This window comes from Macrotis lagotis, chromosome 4 (assembly GCF_037893015.1).
Source record: "Macrotis lagotis isolate mMagLag1 chromosome 4, bilby.v1.9.chrom.fasta, whole genome shotgun sequence".
Classification (NCBI taxonomy): Eukaryota; Metazoa; Chordata; class Mammalia; order Peramelemorphia; family Peramelidae; genus Macrotis; species Macrotis lagotis.
The window spans coordinates 153,938,065-153,962,949 of record NC_133661.1 but is presented as its reverse complement, the minus strand read 5'-3'; the positions used below and the strand labels follow the sequence as shown (position 1 = coordinate 153,962,949).

Here is a 24,885-nt window from a genome sequence, read left to right as displayed (position 1 = left end):
CCCAGAATTGATGCTCAGCTCCATCTAACTCATCCTTGGGTCACAGAGGAGATGAAAAAAAACTGGAATGAAACCATTTAATTTAACCAACATAATCTATGAGACGAGAACACTGTGGTAGAAAGAGATCAAGAGACTTGTCCAAGTTGCAAGGTCATTAGGTGGCAAGGGAGAGATCTGATTCAAACCCAGGTCATGCAGATCCACTGCCAGTGCCATCTTGGGATCCCTCCACATCTCACATCAATAGCACCTAGGGCAACAGGTCATACCCTAGGGACCCTTATGCCTAAAAAGGCTAAATCCTAAAGACTGCTTACTTCCCTTTACAGCCTTAGGCAAGTTACTATCTGACCCTGGGTCTCAATTTCCTCATCTGTAAAATGTGGGGATTGAGTAAATGATTCTCTGAAAAGGAACATGAATATCTTCCTGCTTCTGGAAACCCTGGGACTAAAACACTGACTTGTTTTAGTCTCTCTCAAAAAACATAGGAAAAAAATTAGACCCACTCCCTGTCACTCTTCCACATCCGAACACACTCATTAACCTCCGGCACATCATAAGGAAAACGAATAATCAACATAAGATGCGCAGCTGTTGATTAATTTTCCTAAATAGGGGAGTGCTCCAGAGTAGCATATTGCAAGGAGAAAATTCAATAAACAACATTTGAAACAAATTTAATACAACATAGGATTCATTACCCAATGGGGTCAAAACACCACACTGCCGCTTTCAGTGGTTAGGCAGGCAGGACAGAGGAGATGAGATTTGCCTCTCCTTAGTAGAACCTGGGTCTTTCTAGGAGCTCTCTTTCAAATCAGGTTCAAGATGTTAATAGCTGATGCCCAAATCTATAATTAATGCACCTATAGAGCTAGAGGTAAGAGTTCATAGTGATTCCCCACCCACAGAATTATGAAATAGAGCTTGCTTGGCAGACATTGTTCAGAGAGCCCAGCTGCAGCACTAGGAAACTGGATTTGGGGGCAGAAGGAAGGGATAATGTGGCCTGCTATTTCTTCTACTTCCTTCACCCAATGAATGAAAGTGTTTGAATAGATGTGCTGCAGAAGATGGGCCATTTCCCCAAGGGCAGGGGTGCTGAGAGCAGTCAGACAGCAGGAACAAATGGGTGTTATATCAAAGTTAAGGTTTTGTGGGAAAGCATTGTGGGGTAAGAGAACTTAGCTGGAAGGGAAGAGACTTGGGATCTGGTCCCTCTTTTGCCCTTCAGAAGCTGGGTGACCTTGGGTAGGTCATGATTTACTAGGCTCCTGCTCTACATCTCAATCATGGAACCAGGGACATCTATCAAAGGCAAGCCTTAAGATCTAAGGAAGACCATCCCCATGCCTCTCCACCCTCCTAATACCCCCCAAATATTTACTGCAGCATTCTATTTCAGTACTTGAAGCTCCCACAGTTATTCCTTCCTTTGAACCTTCTCCAGAATTCTCCCTCTAAAATATTGATGTTACTTGGAAGGAATAATACCTCAGGGCTCTTCCTTCATCCCTCCCCCCACCCCATCTCCCTTTCTGTCCTGGAATAAACCCTGGATCAGGAGTTAGAAGACTTGGATTCATATTTCAGCTTTTCTATGAAACACCTGGGCCACATTAGGCCATTCATTTCCCCCTCTCTGGGATTCAGGTTGTTCTTCTGTAAAAGGAAAGGGGAGGGGTGTAATAGGTGATCTGATCATTCTTCTAGTTCCAATACTATGATATTTTTCTAAAAAAGCCAAGTGAACTAATGTGTTTGGCAGTATTTAAGGAATAAATACTCTAGCTGGCTAGCACCTTCAGAGAATATAATTTTGAGGGGAGAAGACACAGAATGGGCAGCCTTTGGTTTGGGGAAGAGAGAAAGAGTTCTGGAGTATGTGGTACTCTCTGGGGAAGAAAGATCCTGTTGGGACAGCAATGGAGTTTTAGACAAAGTGTGAAAAATAACTTCACAGTATTATCTCTGATCCAAGATCATTTCACCAAGTTCATGAGCAGTTTGCTACACAGTAATGGACTTGGATTCAGGAAGACCTGGGTTCAAAGCTTGTCTCCAACACTTAATAGCTTTTGTGACCTTGGATAAGTCATATAACCTATTACCCCAGAAAGATCTAAATCTCTAAATCCCAGTTAAGTCCCTATTTTCATGGGTAAAAGGAATTCTTCTTCCAGATTTCAATGCACTAATGGAATTACAGATAGGTATAATAAATATAGGTATAATAAAAGTATCTACCTCAGTTCCTTATCTACACATAGAAAAATAATAGCACCTACTTACAGGCCTGTTGTAAGGGCCAAATAACATTACCTGTGTGATAGTAAGTCATTTAACTTCCCTGGGCCTCAATTTCCTCATCTGTAATATATATTTAGAGCTATGATTTTGAGAAATGAAGTAAGCGCATGGATATAAATTGCTTTCAAAGTTTTATTATTATTATTATTATTATTATTTTGGTGGTAGTGTTTCAGTTTTTAATCAATTGTATCTGACTCTTTATGACTCAATTTAGGTTTTTCTTGGCAAAGATACTGGAGTGGTATATTCTCTACTCCAGTGGAGAGTTCCTTCTCCAACTCATTTTACAGATGAGGAAACTGAGGCAAACAAGGTGAAGTGACTGCTAACATAGACAGCTACTAAGTATTTGAGGTCAAATTTGAACTCATGAAGATGACATTCCTGACTAACACTCTATTCACTGTGCTACCTAGCTGCTATCCCATGAAATGACATTGTAAGAGGTGTATGTATCTTCTTTCACATGAAGGACAGGGTCCTCTAGGGAAACCCAATGAAGTGAGGGAAAAATGAAAAACCTGAGGGCAAAGTCTCAGGAGATTTCCTCTTTACTGGAATGTAGCTTGAAGACAGAAAGGAAGCTTCTCTCACCCATCCTACAGCAACTCGTGCCCTCAGAGAAGAAGAGCTGAGCTAAGACACCCCCCTCTACCTTAGCACCCCTATGATTACCTAATTCCAAGGGCAGAGCTGGGACTGCACTGTGGACTCTTTGGACTGCTGGTTTAGTTCTGTTTTTATAACTCTAAAGTTCATCTCTTTAAATAATTCATGCCCTACCTACTCATGTTGATGGTAGGTTACAGATGTTATAATTAATCAGTTTTGAAATAGAAGGGACTTGAGAAGTGATCTAGTTCAATGTCTCAATGTCCCTTTTAGTTTTAAAGCTATGATCTTATCATTTCATCTTATAAAAGAAGAAACTGGGAATTAGGAGGTTAAATATATGAACAAACATCAGATTCCAAGTTATACAGAAATATTTACAGAGACAAGTACAGGGTTTGCCCCAGCATCTACCCCTGCAAATTCACTGAGATCTTTTTGCTTGTTCCCCAAGAAGAAACGTGGAACGTTGCAGAGTTGCTGGCAAAACTGAAAGTCCAATGACTGGGGGTCTTTTCCTAGCTTTGTTGAAAACTAACTGGATGACTTTGGGTGAACTTCTCTAAACCTCGGTTTCCCATGTGTAAAATGCCAAGCTGAGCTCACGGGCTGTCATGGGGATTGGGTGAGACTGGAAGATGTGAGAGTGCTGAAGACTGCATTGCAAAGGGGAGGGGTTATTGATTACTTGCTATGAGAGAGCAGTGAGGCGAGTCAACCTTCAGGTGCCTGTGGGTGGGAAGAGTCCTATTTAGAGCAATCTTCTGAAGCTGCTCAGGCCCCAGGGTTCCCTCAGAACATTCCAGGTGAGTCAGCCCTAATGCCTGGAGCTGGGAAACCCTTGATGAGGCTTGGAGATGAATGTCCCTACAGCTAGTAAAGCAAACCTTTCAAGAGAAAACTACAAATAGTCAAGGGGATTTGCATCAGAGTGGAGGCCTTAGGTGCCCTGGATATGTTTTTATGGGTTATTTATAACCCTGGGAAAATAAGGATTTTCTGGGTAATGAGGGAGTTGACAAATGGGCTGGGGGCCAAGCTGCAACAGGCCATCTGGTGGTGGGAAGAAAGGGACAGAGGGGAGACAGGATGTCCTAAAATGAACACACCAGACCCAGTGCAGCACAATGAAGGCAGAGTATGGTGGGAATGCTGCCACCCTCGTTCCGGTTGCTCTACCGCTCATGTAGCCTCTGAACTAACATTTGCTTTCTGAAAGTTCACAAGCAGAGAAGAAGGTTCTTCTCTCCCACAGTTGGCCAGGTCTGGACCCAGGTCAAGGTCACAGGACCTAAGGCCCCTCTTATTCCTTGTCCCATCCAGGAAGGTCAACAGGGCACCATTTTCCCTAAGCCCTTGTCTTAGGTATCTTTGAAGAGCCATAGAGCTGTCCACCAGGCATCCTGACTGTACCCTGACCATGCCCAACAGGCGGGACTTGTCCTTAAGAGGTGGGGACCTCACCCCTGTCCTTGGTTCTCATTTCATAGGGTGAAGTCTGTGCTATGCCCTGTGCTTCCGGGACATATGGCCCCAACTGCTCCTCTGTATGCAACTGCAAGAATGAGGGCACCTGTTCCCCCATAGATGGCACCTGCACCTGTAAAGAAGGTAATGCGCCTTCCCCACATCACCGACTTCCCCAGTCCTTCTAGGCTGGCCTTGGATTGCCTTTATTTGTCTTTCTGTAGTCACTCAGACATTCACTAGCTGTGTGACCTTGAGCAAGTCACATAACCTCGGTTTGCCTAAGTTTCTTCATCTGTTAAATGGGATAAAAATAGCACTTTTCCTTTCAGGGTGGTTACAAGCATCAAATAAAATATTTGTAAAGCACATAGCCAGCACCTGACAAAGCAGGCACTATATAAATGTTAATTATTATTACTATTATTCCAGCTTTTCTTTCTTCTGTCTGTGTGATTTTGAACAAGTTAGGTCCCTTTTGGGGGGGAATTTGCAAGGCAATGGGGTTGTAACTTGCCCAAGGTCACACAGCTAGATAATCATTAAGTGTCTGAGGCTAGATTTGAACTCAGGTCTTCCTGCTTCCAGGTCTAGGTGTCAGTCACCTAGCTGCCCCTAGGTCCCTTCTTCATGATGCAATCATTTGTTTCATCATCTAAGGTCCACTTATCCCAAGACTAATCCTATGAAACTTATAAGTGATTTCAGGTCCCCTCTACTCACCTACTCATCTATGCCATGCCAGGGAGCCTTGCTGATTACAGATGCCTACAAGAAACTGTGCCTACCAAGGAAATGCTCTCATCCCATTGTCCAGGCCCACAGGCCTTAACTGGGATTAGAGAAGGCGGGGAATAGCATGTCTCCTTGTGTCACTCAGCTTTCTATTTTATGATGCTGGTACCTGTCCCAAGTACATTTCAAAGCCTACAGGGAATGGACAATAACACTCAGAGGGAACAATTTTTCAAATCTTGCCTGAGGACCTTTAGCCCAACACTGTCCTCTACTTCAGTTAGGACTCCAAAGTCATCTCACCTTTAGGTCTTAGTTTACTTCTCTGTTAAATGAGGGGGTACCTCTCTATGATCCCTTCCAGCACTAAATCAATACCCCTATAATCCAGTTAGGGATCCTCCCCAGGAAGGGATATATGGCCTGGGACCAGCATCCTAGGGCCAGTTCTGTTGCTGATATACCACAAGACCTGGAGCAAGTCTCTCTGAGTCTTTTTTTCCCATCTATCAAACAGAAATAATAACTGTTTCTTGCTTAGCTCACATGGACAACCTGAAGATCTAGAAATCATAGAAATAAAAATGCATCAAAAAATTCACAGTGCTGTGACAGCATTTTCCAAACCATATTCTGAAACCTTATTCCAAATATTAACAATCAAGACAATCATATCATACTTGCATTCCTAACAGCAGCTCCCCCCATACAAGCATTATAAGGTTGGTAGTGTATTTTACAGACACAATCTCATTGGATCTTCAGAGCTATTGATACTTCCATTTTGCAGTTGAGGAATCAGATGCAGTAAAAGAGACTTACCTTGCCTACTAGTTGGTCTCCAAGGACAGATTTGAACCTAGCTCCATATCCTGCATTCTCTCCCTCTGCCATGTTGCTTGGGCTCTGCAAAGAAAGGTTTGTGACATGAGCCCCAGAGTGAGATGCATCCATTCAAAATGAGTCTTGTATCCAGCTTCTATTATATCTATGACAATGGAGTGTGAACTCTGACACATTATATTGAATCACAGAAGTTTCAAGTATGGTCCCTGGGGTGAACTGTCTGTTATAAGTTCAGAGATCTGTCATCCTAGGCCAAGCAAATTTTTGAACAAAGGTGATATAATGGGGGAGGTAAAAAGGTGGTCACAGTTCAAATGTGCCCTCAGCTTTGCCAGGGTTTGATGACCAACTCAGTTTTCCTCTCTTCAGGGTGGCAGGGGATTGACTGCTCCCTACCATGCCCTAGGGGTACCTGGGGCCTAAACTGCAATGAGACATGTACCTGCTCCAATGGGGCAGCCTGCAGCCCTATTGATGGTACCTGTTCCTGTTCACCTGGATGGTTAGGGGATACCTGTGAGCAGCCCTGCCCGGTGAGTAGCCTAGAACAGAATAGGTTGGGAGTAGAAATGTCTTAATTGCTGTGACTACAAAGGGTCTGGAGGTTGGGTTAAGGAGAATAAACTTCTTGAAGGTAGGGACCATTTCTTATTCATATTTGTATCTCCCCTAGTGCCTAATACATAGTCTTGCATATTTGCCATACTGGTCTGTATGTTGGGTATTCCTGAGCATAGGGAATACCCCTACAATGGGAAAAAATAGGATTATAATGGCAATTATGGGCTGTATTCAGATTTTATATAGGCCCGATTCAGGGCATCAGGCCATAGTATGGATGTAAATGTATGTTGAATGTGTTTTAATATTTATTTATTTATTCTTGGTTTTCCCTGGTTTTTCTCAGGATGGAACGTATGGGCTGAACTGTAGCGAACACTGTGATTGTAGTCATGCGGATGGCTGCAACCCCATCACAGGTCACTGCTGCTGCCTGGCAGGCTGGACCGGTAAATCTCCCTACCCCCTCTACCAGGGGATGGAGCTTGCTGGTGGAAGTTTTACTGAGCTACTTAATTTGTCTACCTGTAATACTCTTGCCCTTTCCAGGATTTGGTTATCCTTTAGGGTGAGGCACCTTGTCAGGTCACTCACCCTCTCTGGACCTGACTCAAAGGCTGCTCCAACTCTAGGAGCAAGGCAGGGGTCTTTTACTTGCCTCCTTACCTTTTTTGGTCCTTACCTTTCTGAGTCTAAAACTTTTGTTCTTGGAGTCAGAAGGGTCTTCCTGGGTCAATGTTGGAACAGCCTCTTCCTGGGCCATGTGGAAAATATGGAGTTTGACTTCAGAGACCCCTGAGCAGGGTCTTAAAGAGTCACATTAAAGAGTGCACAAGAGACTTTGTCTTTCTAATCCTCAATTTCTTCATCTGTAAAAAAGGGATAAGTAATAATAATGGCACTACCAGTCTCCCAGGGCGATGAGCAAAGTGCTTTGAAAGTGGTATTCTTTGCCATTGTGATTTTGGGATGGAAGAAGTGAGTCTGAAGAGGAGGAAGGAGCATGATAAAAAATGAGAATAAAAGGTTCAGCTTTGGCATAAGATAATTTTATATTAGTTAGGAACATGGGGAAGGACTTTTAACAGCCTTTTAGTCCACCTGCCTCATTTTACAGATGAAAAAACTGAGGTCCATCTCATTCTCCACTGCTGACTTGGCCAAAATCACAATTTGACCTAAGCAGAATTTGAATCCAGGTCAGGCCCTCTGTCTCCAAATCCACTGGTTTTCTGAGATTCTAAATGACCTGAGATTGACTACCCTATTACTCAGTTTACTAACCAACCCAAAGGTACTTCCTTCCTCCCACCCTCATTCCTTAAAGCTATTACGATTTTCAAGAGATGAGAGCTATTCTGTAGTATGGGGGATGAGGATAAGCGAGTCTTACAAGCTTGTCAGATTTGGGATTTTTCATTCCCTGCTTTACTATAGACCAGGGGATCAGAGAGAACAGATGCCCCAACACTGCATACATAGCCCCTTTCCATTCCAGTAACCCCATCTCCCTCCTCCAAATGCTGTCTGTTGTTTGTACATACCTCCCCTTCTGAAGGGTCTCTTCCCCTTCAGCTGTGCTACTCACTCTTCCACGTCTCTGCTTTGCAGAGAGAGAGAAAGGGATAAATGAGAAGGTCACTATTTCCCAGTGGTACCAACCTCCCAGTTTATCAGTCATAATTAAAAACAGACCCCTCATCCCCTCTCTTTTCTGGATCAAAGAATATCAATACTTAAAAGGGCTCTGGGGTAGTGGAAGGAGCTGGGTTTGGAATCAGGAAAGACATGGATTCGAATGCTGACTGACATGTGACCCTGGACTTTAAAAATCAAGAAAATCATACCTATAATATATCACAGAGTGGTTGAAAAGCTCAAATAAGTATGTCTATAAAGGACTTTGTAAACTCTAAATGTGATATCATAATCGTCCACAAGATGGTGTGCTGCAGAGCATTTTGCAAATCTTAACAGGCTATAACAATGCTAGCTCATATTTAGAGAACACATTATGGTTTGCATATTACTATCACATTACTATTTTCATTTTACAGATGAGGAAAATTGAAGGGCTCAGAGAAGTTAAGAAATTTACCCAAAAGTTACAGAACAAATAGGGTCAGAGAAAGAATTCAATTCTGGATTTTCCAATCACTGAGTCCCATCCTCTGTCCATACTCAACCTCAGATTAAATAGGCCACTAGGTGACTCCATGGGGTCAGAGCACTGGGCCAGGAGTCAGGAGAACCTGAATTCAAATATGAGCCACTTAACCTGTTTGCCTCAGTTTCCTCATCTGTAAAATGGGCATAAAAATGCTACCTCCTCACAGGTTTGCTATGAGGTTCAAATGAAATAAGAATTGGAAAGCAGTAGTATAGTGCTCCATACATAGTAAACCTGATATAAATGTTAATTATTATCATTACTAGTCAGCTGTTGGAAACTGAAGTCAAGAAAGGCAGAGTGACCATTCTCAAGGTCATTCAGCTAATGAGAAGATGAAATGAAATTCAAACACAGGTCCCTTCCCTCTCCATCATTTATATTTGGACAAATATGATCTTCCCTCCCCTCAAGTGAAAGGTATAAGGAGACCAGGAACTTAGTGCCCGAGTTCCCACGGAGCTGGTGCAGCCCGCCCCGTGACCTTCTAGCCATCTTATCTGATGGCCCTGATTCTTGCTTCTCAGATAAATTATTCAGGGCTATGATTACTCTGAAGTCTCACATTTGCTACAACTGGGAAGTTTCAGGGCAGCTTGGGGGTGGAAGCCCTGGTCTTCTGTCCCTCCCATCAGTCTTTTTCTACAAAATTAGACATTGCAACCCCTAGGCCTCCATCCCAGATGTATCTCTGGGGACCAATAGAAATGGATTTTAATTTTTCATTGACTTAATTTGAATCAAAGTGATAAGATTTTAAGTACTTTCAATACTTAAAAATTCTTACGTTGACAGGCAACCTTTCAGCAAGGTCCCCCACTGTTCCAAAGCTAATTTGCCCAAATGTGAATTATGAAGTCATATCAAAGACCTTATTGATGTCCAGTTATTCAATCCCATGGCTGCAAGGCCACTGGAGATTCCAAAAAGGGCAGAGGTCAGAAAAAGGAGCTAAATCTAAAGTCAGCTGACGTCAAGCATTTCCTCTTCTTCCTCAAAAGCCAAATTCTTCCCTTTGCACTGGAGGAAGTTGACTTCTAAACTGGAAAGATTTAGAATTCATCCAGTCAGTCCCCTACTTTATTTTATAAGAAAGCGAACTCCAGAAAGAGCAAGCTAGCTAAAGTCTTGGGTGGTTTTGCCTAGACCAACAAGGGAAGTCACATGCAGGGAAGCATTCTCAAGGAATCAGTGAGCCAATTTTTACAAGTCTTTATTAAGCTCCTTCCATGGTGTAGACACAATGCAGGCTAAAAGGAAAGCCAAGCTGCAGTCCCTACCTTGAGTGAACTTATAGACTAGGATCAGAAATAGAACTGTGTATGAAAGTGAAAACAAATAAAAAAGATCCCTAAGTCTTAAAGTATATGATATTCACTATATAGGAATTACTTAGTTTGATTGCATTTTCAGGTATTATGGTTTTTACAAATTACAACAAACAAGTCTATCAGCCCCATTTTTCCAGCAGTATTTGCTTATATTGTGTCTCTGTGTCTTATTTTTGTAATTCTTAAATATTTCAAACTTTTTCATCATCATATTATTATTATTATTATTATTGTTGTTATTATTATTATATATCTTAGGGCTATCTGTGATTAGTGAGCATTAATGTTACTTTTTAATTATTTTGGGGTACCAAAAACTGTGCCCATTGATAAATGTGTTCTGGTTATTCCACCAACAAACTGTTCCCCATTTCTCTTCCTCTTCATGGGCCTCCCTATTCCCCAAGATACAACAATATTGCAATTAGCCCAATTAATAGCCCTAAAATGGTTTGTAAATGTTTAAATGAAAGGAAGAGGTAATCAACGTAGCAAACTTCAGTCTTGTCACATTTGAGAAATTGCCACAGTCACCCCAAATTTTAGTAGTCATCACTCTGATCAGTCAGCAGCCACCAACATCAAGGCAAGACCCTTCCACCAGCAAAAAAATCATAACTTGTTAAAGACTCGGGTGATGGTTAGCATTTTTAGCAATAATGTATTTTTAATAAAGGTATGTACATTGCTTTTTTTGACACAATATTATTGTACACTTAATAGATTACAGTATAGTGTAAACATGACTTTCCTATGTACCAGAAAATGAAAAAATTCATGTGACTTACTTTATTGTGATAATTGTTTTATTATGGTGATCTGGATCCAAATCCCCTAACAATATCTCTCAGGTATGCCAGTAAATCCAAAAAGAGTTTAAAGAAGAAAGAGGTGACTATGGTCTGTAATGGTCAGAGGAAACCATGAAAAGGTACTCCTTGCCCTGTTCTTCCCTCCCCTCCTCCCTTTTTAACCAAAGTTGTAATTCCATTAGACTCGAGAGCTCTGGCTGAGAAATTTCCTTTACTGGTGCAGATAGGAGCATTCTTTGCAATTTAAAGTCTTTAGAGAATCGCCTGGGATACTGAGAGGTTAAGTAACTTGCCCAAGGTCAAGTAGTGTTGGAGGCAGAATTTGAACCCAGGTCTTCCTGATTCTAAGGCCAGCTTTCTAACCACTATACCTATTTCTTCTTAAAACTATGAATAGTATTGGAGTTAATAAAGTGAGGGGCTTCTGCTTATGGACCTTGAAAGAAAAGAGCTTTTCTGGGGTCAGACTGTGCTCAAATATTCTGCCTCACAAACGTGTGGAATGAAACTGGCCTTCCATGTCCTAGCTTGGAAGGGGTGATCTCCAGGCCTAATGCCAGACCTTCTCAGTGACCTCAAAGCAGGTGCCCAAACTACTGGGTCCTGAATGTAATATGGACTGGGTTGTACTGGAACCAGCTCTACCTCAAGCTGATTGTTAAATTTTCGGGTGAATATCTTCATCTCAGAAATTGTTAGTCATTACAAATCAAGGTTTGGTTTATAGTTTTATTTTCTAGACTTTGAAAGGGCAGCTGAGTGACCCAGTGAATAGCATCCTAGACCTGAAGTCAGGAAGATCTGAATTCAAAATTTGACTTCAGACACTTACTAGCTGTCTGACACTTAACCTGTTTGTTTCAGTTTTCTCATCTGTAAAATGAGCTAGAGAAGGAAATGGCAAACCACTCCAGTATCTTTGCCAAGAAAACGCCATGGAGTTAAATAGTCAGACATGACTGAACAACAAACTGTTAAGATTAAACTTAAATAGTTTAAATAAATTTAATTTAAAAATGTATTCCCCCCCTCCCTCCCTCCCAGATCTTTATTGTTAAACATGTCTCAGGATACCCCTATATTGCTCTATAAATATTACTTGAGCTCAGTAGGAAGACTATAGAAAGTCCAGAATTTTAAGTCATTGCCAGGCTGAAATTAAAATAATAAAAATAATTGTATGTTGATTATTGAGTTGTTTCAGTCATGTCTGATTCTTCATGACCCCATTTGGATCACACAGCTGTTAAGTGTTTGAGGTCACATTTGAACTCAGGTCCTCCTGATTCTAGGATACTCCTTTCCTCTGTGACCCTTTGTTGTCTCATCATTATAATAACTGGCATTTATTCTCTTATTTGAATCATCACCCCTGAGTGTGAGGTTATATTACTGTTATTCAGGAACTTTTGAGTTAGCCAAATAGAATGACAGAACCAGGTATTCCCATCCTGCCCCCATCACAAGATGCTCTGTTTAATCTCCAGACTTGTAGAGCCTTAGGAATGGCATAGCAGAAGCTCAAGACCTTCATCCTGCTCTCTGTTCCCATTCCAACTTTCTTCTCATTCAAATTTCCTCTGAACTGGACCCTCCTCAATTTTCATTACCTCTATTATGACCTAGGAATAAGGAAAGAGTACTAGAACTGGTTCAGGTGTTGACTCCCTTCCCTTTTACTGTCTGTATGACCCTGAACAAGTCAATTAAATACTCTGTGCCTCCATTTCCTCAATCACAAAATGAGAAGAGTGGACATGAACAGCCTTCCACTCTAAGATCTTGTGATTTTTTTTTCCCCTTTGCCCTCACCTCCTTATAAATCTTCCTGCACTAACTGTTGCATTCCCCCACTGTGACAAACTCATCTCTTTCCTCCTCATCCCCCAGGTGTCCGCTGTGATAGTACGTGTCCCCCAGGGCACTGGGGCCCCAACTGTTCCATCTCCTGCAGCTGTGAGAATGGTGGCTCCTGTTCCCCAGAAGATGGGACTTGTGAATGTGCTCCAGGCTACAGGGGGCCCCTGTGCCAAAGAAGTAAGGATGGTCCCCTTCCTCCAGCTCATCCTCTCTTTCCCAGGTTCTCTCCCTCTTGAGTGTCTCCCTATTCCCTAGTCAGAGGGGACTAATTTTTAAATTATTTTAATTTCATTTTTTCCAATTAAAAAACATCTACTTTATCTCCCTCCCAACCCCTTGTAACAAATTTTCAACAAAACAAAGGCCCAAATTTCCTACTGTCCTAAAGTGTATGACTCATTCTACATCTTGAATCCCTCTTCTCTGTCTACATCATCATTGCTTTGACAGGTGTTCTTAATCTTTACAGTGTTGCTATATGGTATATATTCTTCTGGTTCTATTCACTTTGTTCTGCAGCAGTTCATATAAGTCTTCCCAGATTTCTCTGACTCTTTTATTTCTTACAACACAATAATAATATTCTAACATATTCACATACCACAATGTGTCTAGCCATTGCCCAATTGATGGGCCACCTCCTTAGTTTCCAGTTTTTTGCCATAACATACTACAAAATAATCTTATATGTATCCCTTACTTTTCTATATGTCCCTAAAGGTGGTGCTCAGGAAGCGTCCCTATTTCATAGAAGCCTTACAGACTCAGAGGGTCATTCTTAAGACCCTTAGTCCCAAGTTTGTAGGGTTCCCCTGGACATTTCATTTCTTCCTTGTCTCTTCTCTCCCTGTCCCTCCTAGGAATTTCAGAAGAGGTCACTCTAAGATCATTAATAGAAAATGACTACATACTAAACCCTCTCTAGAGAAAATGACCCTGTTTCTGTAAGCTCCAGATGGGAGGTGGGAGATCATGGTCCCCCCTCTGACAATGACATCCTGCACTTCACCTTCCTTGAGTTTTCTTTTGCTGATCATCTTTATCATGATAGTGAGAAGGTTGGGGAGAAGAGGAAGGACAGAGGGCACCAGAAGCTTAGTAAATGTTTGCTGACTAGACTGAATGCAGTTATTTAGGAGTGTCAGATGAGTCTTTGACCCCCTTCCCCCTAATTACCATCTCTTGGTCACCATTCAGTCTGCCCCCCTGGCTTCTATGGTCACAGCTGCAACCAGCCCTGCCCACTCTGTGTGCACAGCAACGGACCCTGCCACCATGTCACCGGGTACTGTGACTGCCTCCCTGGATTCTCCGGTTCCCTCTGCAACCAAGGTACCAAACTTGTGGGAATGCAGAAGGGAGAAGGAGGTGAAGTTGAAGCATGGGCAGAAATGGGAAGGGTCTAAGGTATAGAGTTCTAGATGCAGGAAACATTTTAGAGACATCACAGAAGGAGCCTGGATTTAGGGTCACTGAATCATACATAGAGTTGGAAGGGATCTTTGAGGTCATTTAATCCAATTCCCTCATTTTATCATTGAGGAAACCATAAATGGGTCTTAGGCCCCTCATTTTTCTGTTTCCTTCTACTTTGAAATTCACATTCTGCACAGCAAACTCATCCAATTCACACCAGGCTACATAAGAAATAAGGTGGTTGAACTTCTCTAGATGATCCTTAAGGTCCCTTCTAGCTCTGGATCCCATAATCCCTTTATTTCTCAGAACCTCAGTTATCCTTTCCTCAAATAGGCGCATGATCTAAGGAGGAGATTTGCAACTTGCAATGCAAGGAATCCTTTCTATTCAGGTAAAAATTCCTAAACCCTTGCACACTTTTATTGACACAGTTGAGAATACTGAGATAGAAAGAATAAAGCATAACAAGCTATCCCTAATAATTAAGCATTAACTGAATATATTATCACCAACAAAGATTTTTTAAGTGCTTTCTTTGTGGAGGGGGGTGGGGAAGGATGAAATTTAGTCACTGGACTCAAGGAACTTATCCTTAAATTGGGGAAGACTACACATAAACATATGCAAAGTTAAATAGCAAACCAGAACAAATGACTTTAGGCAATTCACTTTCTTCCTCATCTATAAAATAAGGGGTAAGGATGGACCAGGTCATCTTTAAGGTTCCTTCTAGCCTGAAATCCTGTTGCAGGTCATCTAATCCAATTCCCACCCTTAAGAAATCTTTCTCAACATTATTTAGGCAAATACTCTCAGTAATGGGAACCTCATTAGCTCCTGGGTAAGCCTGCTCTATTCATGGAGAGAGAGACCCATGAGCCAATTCATTCATTCAAATTGTGTGGTCTCTTAACATGCATGAGTGAGAAGTTCACCTCTCCATGCTTCATGAGGTTTGTGAAGTATGAGCCCCCTGGGGAGCTGCCATGTCACAATTTCATGAGCCCCCCCCACCTTCCAGGATGACTTAATCATAAACTGACATTCAGAAGCTTAGTTATTAAACATCAGAGACTTGGCAGTCGATACAGATAGGTTGGGTCTAAATTAGGTCCTAAACAGCCCGAGGAGCGTCTCTGTCTGATTTATTGCCCCTCGCTCTAATGAGTATTTTCTACATATAGATTTAATAGAGTTTACTATTAATGGCAACTGCCCTGGTTAAGTCTCAAACCTTGTAAAAAATTGAACTGACACTTTTTAATGACCTGCTTTCCAGGGGGTTACAAATTACAGATAGTGCTTAGGCAAAATCGTTCAACATAGATTAAAGATAACTAAATATTTTCTTCCTCCTCCAAAGCACCTCCACTTCCCCCAACTTCCTCTTTACTGAAGCAGTCTACCAATTAATGTATTGGACTGATTGTAGTTCAGACAGTCTTTGAACATGCCTCTCTCATGTTATAGGAAGATTTCAAAGCACAGAGCAGAACTAATTGTTTTATTAAGAAAATGAAATGTTGAATTTGGGAAGAAGACACCTCTAATCTTTATAGTCTTGGATTAGAGGGCAAAATGGGTTTCTGAAATTCATCTCCAAATGCAAAAGAGGGAGCAAAAGAAAAAAGGATTTAGACCAAATCATGAATCCATGGTTTAATTTTGTAGGAAATGAAGAGGCAGAGTAATGAACATGGGCCATTCCCAAGCTCTTAACACTAAGGTCAGGACCCAAGGTGGTGCCATGGCTTTTGTAAGGAAAGTGCATTGATCACAAAAGCCTGGAATCTTAGCACTGAAAGGGACCTAAAGGTCAATCTGTCTAACTTGCCTCTACTGCAGAAATCTCTCCTGATTCTTACCTTTAATTGGTCACTGAGTAAGTATTTACTGAACCAGTTATGTGGTTCAAAGAGAAACAAATACTTGGGCTTCATGATATGATTCCATTTAGAGGAAGCATAGTATAGGTGGAAAGGACTGCTGGGGCAAGAGACCTGAGTTTTTTCCCTCAGCTTTGCTATTTAATTCTTGTATGTCCTGAAGCAAGCTGGTCTCTTAGTCTCTCTGGGTCTCATCTATGAAATGGAAGAGTTAGTCTAGTTAAATCCTTCAGCATAAAAATTCTGTGATTCTATACATCTCTGATGGAAACAGGACCATGCTGATCTCTAACCTCTCTTGCCCTTTCATAAGAGATCAGCCTGGGTTTTTGTTTCTCTTCAATAGTTCCCAGTCAGAGGGTACTCCATCTGTTCTGCGGTTGGAAACCAGGTTTCCTGAATTATGTGTGGAAAGGCCAGAGCAGAACAACCAGGGACATAATAGGTAGACCCAAGGGGTGGCAGAAAGGAAAGAGAGGAAAGAATAAAGGTTACTGACATAGGAAGTGGGTGTGGAAATTACATACTCTAAGGCAGGACCCATTTGAGATGGTAGAGAAGTTGCTTCCTCAATCTGAAGCTGAATAATGCTTCATGTGTTCAAAAACTCTTGGCTCATCCTTCCTTACTAGGCACTGGGAATCCAATCAATTAAAAAATGAGGCAAAAAAACAGTTCCTGCCCTCAAGGAGCTTACAAGGGATTGGGGTAGGGAAGCAGGGAAACAGTCTCAATATGCATTTATCTATCTTTCTGTAGCTGTACCTTCTGCTCAGCCAAACTCCTGCATGTCTCATCCTTGTGCCAGCCAGGGCAGATATTCATGGGATTTAGAACTGAAAGGACCTTTGAGATCAACTAGACCCACCCTCTCATTTGATGCATGAATAAACTAAGGGGAAAAATAATTTGCCCAGGGTCATATAGGCAATAAATGGTAGGATCAGGACTTGACTCTAGTCTTCTGCTTCCAAGTCTCAAGTAGTATTATATCATGTCCCCTCCTCCCAACTTTGGTTAGGCAGAGAGAGACATGGTGGACAGGGACAGTCATTCATGGGATATACGATGGCCTAACTTTGAGCCCTCTATATTGGACTTATTCAGGGCTAAGAATACAGTTTTCTCACTCTTGACTTACCCTTATCTAAACAATTTGTTGATTGCCATAAAAATTTATCTTGTATTTGTCTTATATATGTTTTACACATATTTATTTGGATAAATAATTGTTTCCCTGATAGAATGTAAACTCTTTGATGGCAGAGATTGTTTGACTTTTCTTGTATCCCCAGCACCAGCAGAATGCCTGATATTTGGTAGGTGCTTAATAAGTGCTTGTTCATTAATTGATGGCTATAATGAATTTATCATTGATGATTTTGATGAATATGAAGAACAGTGATATAGGGTGGGGACAGTAGTGGTGGTGATAGTGATGAATATGATGGTCATGGGAATGATGATGGTGATGACAGTGAAATGATGATGATGGTGACAGTAGTGGTGGTACTGATGAATAGAGTGGTGATGGGAATGATGGTGGTGATGACAGTGATAATGGTGATGAGAATGAGGAAAATATTTCTTTGCTCCCAAGAAGGGAAAGGATATGTGTGTTGAGGGAGGTCTGGAAGATGTTGATCATCATGGGAGGCAGATTTTTATGAGGCTTTGCAGCTTTGGCTGGGAGTAGAGTGAAGCAAGGTCAGTCACAGATTCTATGTGCCTCTACAGTGTGTGCTGGAGGAAGATTTGGGAAGGACTGTGCTCAGCACTGTTCATGCTCCAACAATGGAACCTGTAGCCCTATCGATGGCTCCTGTCAATGCTTCCCTGGCTGGATTGGCAAGGACTGTACACAAGGTAAGAGGTTTGGACCCCTCTTCTTCCCCATTTAGCAATGACATATTTGAACCCAACCAGTGAGCTTCAATCTACAAAGGCTTACCTTCCTACTATAGCCCAAAACTTCCTTTTGAAGGCATGTTACATTTTGCCTGGGTTGAGATATCATCTCACATAGGTGTATCTCACAAATACAAACCCATCACCACCTGTTGTAGCCAGTATCTCCTTAATTGGGAGCTGGGAGTAGGGTAAGGGTACATATAGAGGTAACGGTAGAAAACTCCAGGCTTTTAAACAATCCTGGCAGAAAGTAGAAGGGCTTCTCTGTGACAGGAGATTGTATCCATCAGTCAGTCATTTTATTAGAACCAAAGAATATGATGCAGGGAGGGACCTAGTACATCATCATGTCTGCTCCTTCATTTTACAAATGAAGAATGTGAGACCCAATGAACTTACACAAGGTCACAGGAAGAGTGATACAAGATTTGAACCCAGGTCCCGTATATGAAAAGCCTCCCCTCTCTCCACTCCTTTATGCCATTGTTAGAACAGAAGCTCTGGACTCCATCCTCAAAGAGACCCATTTTGATGGGGAGACAAAGACCCTGCCTAGAGTAAGTTCCCCAAAATAGAGAGGGTAAGGGGGAAAGTCAGAGCTCAAACACATAGAGAGCACATCTTCTATTTATAGAATACCCAAGGAAGGAGAGTATGTGTGTACAGAGACAGAGTACCCAATGACTTCATAAACAATCAAGGGAGGAGGAATAGAGTACATGCAAAATGGTTTGGCATTCATCTCAGAAGCTATCTGGGAGGAGCAGAGTTTTTGGAGTTTGGATTTAAAGGAGATGAAGTGGCTTGCAAGCACAAAGGCAAGAGGAGGGTGTTCTGAGTGCAGATTAGCTTCCCTGAGTCAGGGGGGCCATGCTATGGAAGAAATGAAGATATGAGAATATGGAGACTAGGCTAACCCAGTATCCTTATGTCTGATGGGATACTTCCCATCTTTCCCTCTCCTCTATCTCCGCCATCCTCAGTCTTACTTACATTCTTGCCTCCTCCATCCTGTGTCGTTTCTACAGCTTGCCCACCAGGGTTTTGGGGTCCTGCCTGCTTCCACACCTGCAACTGTCACAATGGTGCTGGGTGCAGTGCAGATGATGGAACCTGTCGATGCGCCCCAGGCTGGACAGGACTCTTCTGCACACAGCGTAAGCTCTGACCTCCCTCTTGGAATCCCATGACTGGTCAGAGCAGGATATCTCCCTGTATCAGCTAGGAGGGTGGAGAGAATGGGAAGCTTGGGAGAATGGATAGATGGGGTTGGGAGGAGAACTCAGCTGGCAGAACCCAGGGAGGGGAGGCACCTTCAGGGAAGAGAGCTAGCCCTGGCCTTCTGTGGAGCTTCTATGGAGTCAGTGAGTCCCCATACCCTCTCTCAGGTCAGTGACTTCTCTCCATCCCCTTCCCCCTTTCCCTTTATAGCCCACTAAGTCCTTGGGGATTTACTGATCTGCTCTGCCTTTTCTGTCAACAATCCGGGAAATCCATCTCCCCACATTGGAGCAGAAGAGATTCCTTTAACATTGGGGCTGATGAAGAGAAACAAAAAGCCAGTCTGACTTCCCATGGTTGAAAGATAGAAGCTGGAGCTTAACATGCTCCTAAATGAGTTTCTGGTCAAGGTTCTTGACTAGTGAGTGGTCAAAAGAGAACAGTGAAACTGAGGCAACCATTAGAGGTTCATTAGAGACCGTCTAGTCCAGTCCCTTTATTTCACTCCAAAGAAGTACTCCTTCCTTGGGTGTTCTGAGGCCCAGAATTTAGACAAGACTCAACAGAGGTCACAGTGAGCCAATTCAAGTCAGCCCCTTTTCCCTTCCACTCCCTATCTCATTCCTCCAAGGAAAGCCTTAGATTACTAGAGAACACGTGACTGTGAGTAGAGATAAGGTCAAAGATTTAGATCTCTGGGGACTTGCACTAGTTCAGACCCCTCATTTCATAGATGGTCCAGATTTCACCTGAGGCTTAGAGGTAAGGCCCTTTGCTAATGGCACATTGGTAGTAAACGAGTTGAAGTGACATCCTCAGACTCAAAATCCAGGTTTTTTTTCCCCCCACAAAACCCTCTTATCCCTCTTGGTTCCCTCATTCATGACATCTGTGAAAGGACTCTGTAATCTATGCAGCAGTATAATGATAGAAGTCAAGATTATTTATATTCATGGGTCCACTGATAGGTCCCTCTTTATCATGACCCCTGGGAGAGGCAGTACCAAGGCTAGGAATAACTGTTGGGGCTGGGGGTGTTTTCCCAGGTTGCCCCACAGCATTTTACGGGAAGGACTGTGGGCACGTGTGCCAGTGCCAGAATGGGGCTGACTGTGACCACATCAGTGGCAAGTGCTCCTGTCGGACAGGTTTTACAGGGCAGCACTGTGAACAAAGTAAGCTGTCCTAGCCCCTGGCCCATGACCAAGCCCTTGGGTACCATCCTTGGAGGAGGGAGGGCTGGGACCCTCAAGTCCTTCCAACAACCTGCCAGATCCCCACCCATCACCTCTGAGGGGCGGGAGGTGGGGAAAGGGAGAGACTGACCACCTGCAAATAACAACCCATGTACCAAAATTCCTTCTTACCATGATCAATCTGGTACCTGAACCTCAGGATCCATAGAACCATGCTTCAGCCAGGCTTTAAACAGAAACTCAAGGGAGATACTGGGATGTGTCCTGACCTTGAGCCCTGCTGGAGCTTGTTATCCTAGCTCAACATCCCCTCCCTCCTTTCAGTTGTCAGGATTAGGGCATATTTCTAGGCCCACACTGCAGGGTGGATGAGACACAGACATTCCCCTACAGATGTTCTTATTCTGGAAGAGATCAGTAGTTGAAGGGTCTTATATACTCCTCCTCAGTGTTCTCATTCTTCAGAGCATTCTAACTCTTAACAAGATAATCCCGACTTGTGAGTAGAGGAAGAAGGTTATGTCCACTCACACTGGTAGGTGGAAGAGAGTCATCGGTTGAAATTGCTGTCTAGGTGGGGGTCCAGAAAGTTATGTGCTTTCTGTATACATTATCACAAAGTCCTTGCCTGGTATGGATATGAGGCAGAGATTGGCTGGCATTCCAGTGGTATTTCAGGGATGGAGTGGGGGAAATTAAGGAATACATTACTCAGTGACTAGGGTAGTGAATCTGCAAAATTCAAAGCATCTCTTCCCAGGTCAATTCCTAAAGTTTGGAACTTGACCGACAGAAGAGTTATAAAGAATGAGATTTGGACAGATAGAGAAACATCTGTGAATCTAATTCTGTGAAAGGGATCAGGGAATGTTTTTCAACATTGCTATACAAAGTAGATGGGTATTACATACATTACAGAGGCAGAATAACCATGCCCCTAGGGCAGTATCATTCACTCAAACACACCCTAAATTGTTCGGTTTACAAGCCCCAGTGTTTTAATTCCTTATCTATCAACTGTAGCTAAAGTCCAGTTAATGCAATGCTTGGGCTCCTTCACTGGGATCATAAGGTATAGTTCAGTCTGGAGAAGAGAGATGATTAACTGTAAAAAGCCTCATGAGAATTTGTGCTTGAAGTAACTCTGAGGTCAGAGGATCATAGATCGGGAGCTGAAATGGATGGATCTCAATCTGGTCCAACCTCCCCACATTACAAATAAGGGAACTGAGGCCCAGAGAGATTAAGTGACTTGTCCCAAATCTCTCTCTCACACACACACACACACACACACACACACACACACACACACACATACACGTAAAGAGAGATGTGAAACTTTGCCTTCTGACTCCCAATCTAGGGCTTTTGTCTACTTGTCACACTGCTCTGGCCTCCCATCCCCAGTCCCCAGTCTGCCCACCTCAACTTCTCTGAATGTGCCTGGGTGATAGAGGGAGTGGGAGAGGTGTATCTATCTTATCAATTTTATTTGTGCTGTAGAGTGTTCCCCAGGAAGCTTTGGCTATGGGTGTCAGCAGCTGTGTGAGTGTATGAACAATGCCACCTGTGACCATGTCACTGGTACCTGCTATTGCAGCCAGGGTTTCAAAGGCATCAGATGTGACCAAGGTAAGACAGACCACATGATCCCAACAACATAAAGCATGGAAAAGGGAGGACGGGGAGAAGGTTCTGCAGGAAAAGTGCCCTATTTTATGGTGGAAGGACTAGAAAAGATCCTAAGGGATAACACTAAGTGGCGAAGAGTATTCTTAGATTTGATCAAGAGGAGAGAAAAGAGGTCCAAGATGAAAGGTGGGTCAGGGACTGTCACATCTGACACCCTAGAGAAGTTTGAAATGACTAAGAGTCCATGATTCTGGATTCTGTTGTAAGATTTTATTAGGTGACAAGTGGCAGTTACCGAATGCTCTGTGGGGCAAATAGGCAGCCAGCAATACACAGAGACACAGAGAAATTGACATCACAGTTAACCTTCTCCTTTTGGTCCTTTAGGGCAAATTATACACCAAAGTCATGCTTTGAGGCTTGAAGGATAATCTACTGAATTCATATTTACACTCCATTTTTTTATACTAACAAAAGAGAGTTTGAAGGACATTTCTGTTTGAGTGGGGAATATAAACATTTTTTTTATAATTGGCTGATTTATCTTGGCTCATAATTTTGATATTTTTTGGTACTAGCAAAAGGAGTCTCAGAAGCTACTGGGGATAAGTAAGGAAGTCAGTCTGGAATAAAATATTTGCCACAAAAAAGAGTGAATAATCTACAAATGAATCTTCCAAGGCTGTGAAACCTTTATCATTCTTAATACTTTTTAAATGACTTTCATATATGACACATTTGATTCTTAAAATACGCCCCCCCCCAAGGTGGCGCAGTGGATAAAGCACCTGCCCTGGAGTCAGGAGTACCTGGGTTCAAATCCAGTCTCAGACACTTAATAATTACCTAGCTGTGTGGCCTTGGGCAAGCCACTTAACCCCATTTGCCTTGCAAAAACTTTAAAAAAATACCCCCCAAATGAAGGAAGATTAAGTGGTATCAATCCCCTTTGTTTTTTTTTTTTTAACAGATATGGAAACAGGCCTAGAGAAATAAAACAACCTTAAGGTTACCTAGCCCCTTTGTGGTGGAGCCAAGATAGGATTCCTTGAATCTTGCCTCCAGATATAGAACCTGACTGATGATGTTAAAAAGGGGAAGATGATTTTAAGGAAAATGACAGATAATATTTAAGACTCAGGAAAAGAAAAATCAAGTTGTGGAAGTCAGAGAGGACAGGGCTGAAATCCTCCCCAGAAGGCTTATGTTTCATCTCCACACATCTTGTCCCCCAGCTGCCCTCATGATGGAGGAGCTGAATCCCTACACCAAGATCAGCCCAGCTCTAGGCTCAGAGAGGCACTCAGTGGGTGCCGTCATTGGCATCGTTCTCCTGCTCCTAGTCATCGTGACACTCTTGAGCCTGTTTGCTTGGCATCGGCGGAGACAGAAGGAGAAAGGCAATGACATGCCCCGAGTCTCCTACACACCAGCCATGAGAATGACCAGCACTGACTACTCCCTATCAGGTAAGCAGTATATGGAGCTGGTGCCCCTGTTGGCAATGGATCCTCTAACAGATAGAAAAAGGCGCCTTCCCAAGATCCTCCACACACCATAAAACCTGGCAGGAAGAGCACACAGTTGGGAAACTGCTTTTGGGTGAGAGAGACTCCTGTACTCCTAGGGTCAGGTTTGGAAGGAAGTAGGGAGTTGGCTTAAAGGGAAACTCTAGTTGCTTCAAGGCTCTGCAGATACTGGATCAAAGGAATGTGGGTGATCCAGGCTGTTGCAATTCTGTTATCCTTTTCCTCCCTAGAGTTTACATCTTGTGATTATACTCCCAAAGGAGGAGATGAGACATACATTCCAGGAGGAAGAGGGAAGGAGGAGGAGGAGGAGGAGGAGGAGGAGGAGGAGAACTGGAGCCTGGAGCCTTGAAAGTCAAGCAAGGGCTCTTCTAAATTCTCCTTCCCTCCTTCCACCCCATTGTCCCAAACAAAGTAGTGCCCCACTACCCATATTCCCTTCCTTAGTACCCAATAACCAGGCTTCATTAACATAAAAATTCTAGTTCTCCCACCTCCTGGGGGAATCTGGCCTGTCAACCCTTCACCCCCATCCCCTTGAGGCTAGACCACAGGACAAAGTATCTATACACTCTGCTGTTCTCACCAAGCCCTGGAAAGGGTAAATAGGGCAACCTCCCCAACACATACATTTTTGGTGGACTTTGGCACATTCAGCCTTCAGTGGGTCCCAGCACTGTCTGAAAGTTAATTTTAAGCTCCAGAATAAATGCTCCTCTAAATGGTGAACACAATATTAAAAGGGGGGAGGAGGGGAATCTACTTGAGAGAAGACAGAGCCTAATACTGATTATAGGGAAAGATGACCTTGATCTGGGTCACCACTTTCCATAGAGCACTGGCCTTAGAGTCAGAAAGATGGGAGATCAAATCCAGCCTCAGACATTCACTAGCTGTGTGACCTTAGATGAGTTACTTAACCTTGATTGCCTCACATCCAGGGCCATCTCCAGTTGTCCTGATTTATATCAGGCCACTGGACCCATATGGTTCCAGAGGAGAAAGTGAGGCTGGTGACTTAGCATAGCACCTCCTCACTCAAATTCAATTCAAATGCTTGTGATGGCATCACCTCCCTTAATGAACAAAGGACAAAACATTCTTTTCTCAATCACCCTGTTATTGTTGGGGTTTGAGGGAATAAGAAGAAGAGTTTGAGATTAGGGCATATTTGGCCAGGAAAAGTATAGAATCCTATCAGGTACATTTAGGAGACTAGAAACAGGTCTGGGTGACAAAGGTAGGAGAGAGGGATGGAAAGTCAGCCAGCCTTGACCTCCTTCAAAGATCACCGAAGCTTTAAAAAAAAAGCTGGTTAATCATTTTTCTCTTTGATTCAATTACTATAAAAATGTATAAAAGTTGTCCCAACCTTCTT

General features: G+C 42.7%; 2 protein-coding genes across 2 annotated transcripts in view; one reads left to right on the top strand and one right to left on the bottom strand.

Moving 5' to 3' along the window:
• Positions 1-24,885, bottom strand: part of RAB11A (RAB11A, member RAS oncogene family) — an 82,201-nt gene that overhangs the window by 20,301 nt on the left and 37,015 nt on the right. Inside the window, exons 6-7 of the mRNA XM_074234437.1 lie at positions 7,223-7,409; positions 5,956-6,039 (exon numbers count right to left, since the gene is read on the bottom strand). The gene's annotated coding sequence lies outside the window, so the exon portion shown is untranslated. The remainder of the gene's footprint in view (positions 1-5,955; positions 6,040-7,222; positions 7,410-24,885) is intronic.
• The window catches only part of MEGF11 (multiple EGF like domains 11), a 37,297-nt gene continuing 16,470 nt past the window's right edge, over positions 4,059-24,885 (top strand). Inside the window, exons 1-11 of the mRNA XM_074236219.1 lie at positions 4,059-4,100; positions 4,422-4,542; positions 6,349-6,512; positions 6,887-6,989; positions 12,744-12,890; positions 13,911-14,045; positions 17,756-17,884; positions 18,958-19,086; positions 20,197-20,325; positions 21,850-21,978; positions 23,214-23,447. Coding sequence (XP_074092320.1) covers positions 4,059-4,100; positions 4,422-4,542; positions 6,349-6,512; positions 6,887-6,989; positions 12,744-12,890; positions 13,911-14,045; positions 17,756-17,884; positions 18,958-19,086; positions 20,197-20,325; positions 21,850-21,978; positions 23,214-23,447 — 1,462 coding nt within the window. The remainder of the gene's footprint in view (positions 4,101-4,421; positions 4,543-6,348; positions 6,513-6,886; positions 6,990-12,743; positions 12,891-13,910; positions 14,046-17,755; positions 17,885-18,957; positions 19,087-20,196; positions 20,326-21,849; positions 21,979-23,213; positions 23,448-24,885) is intronic.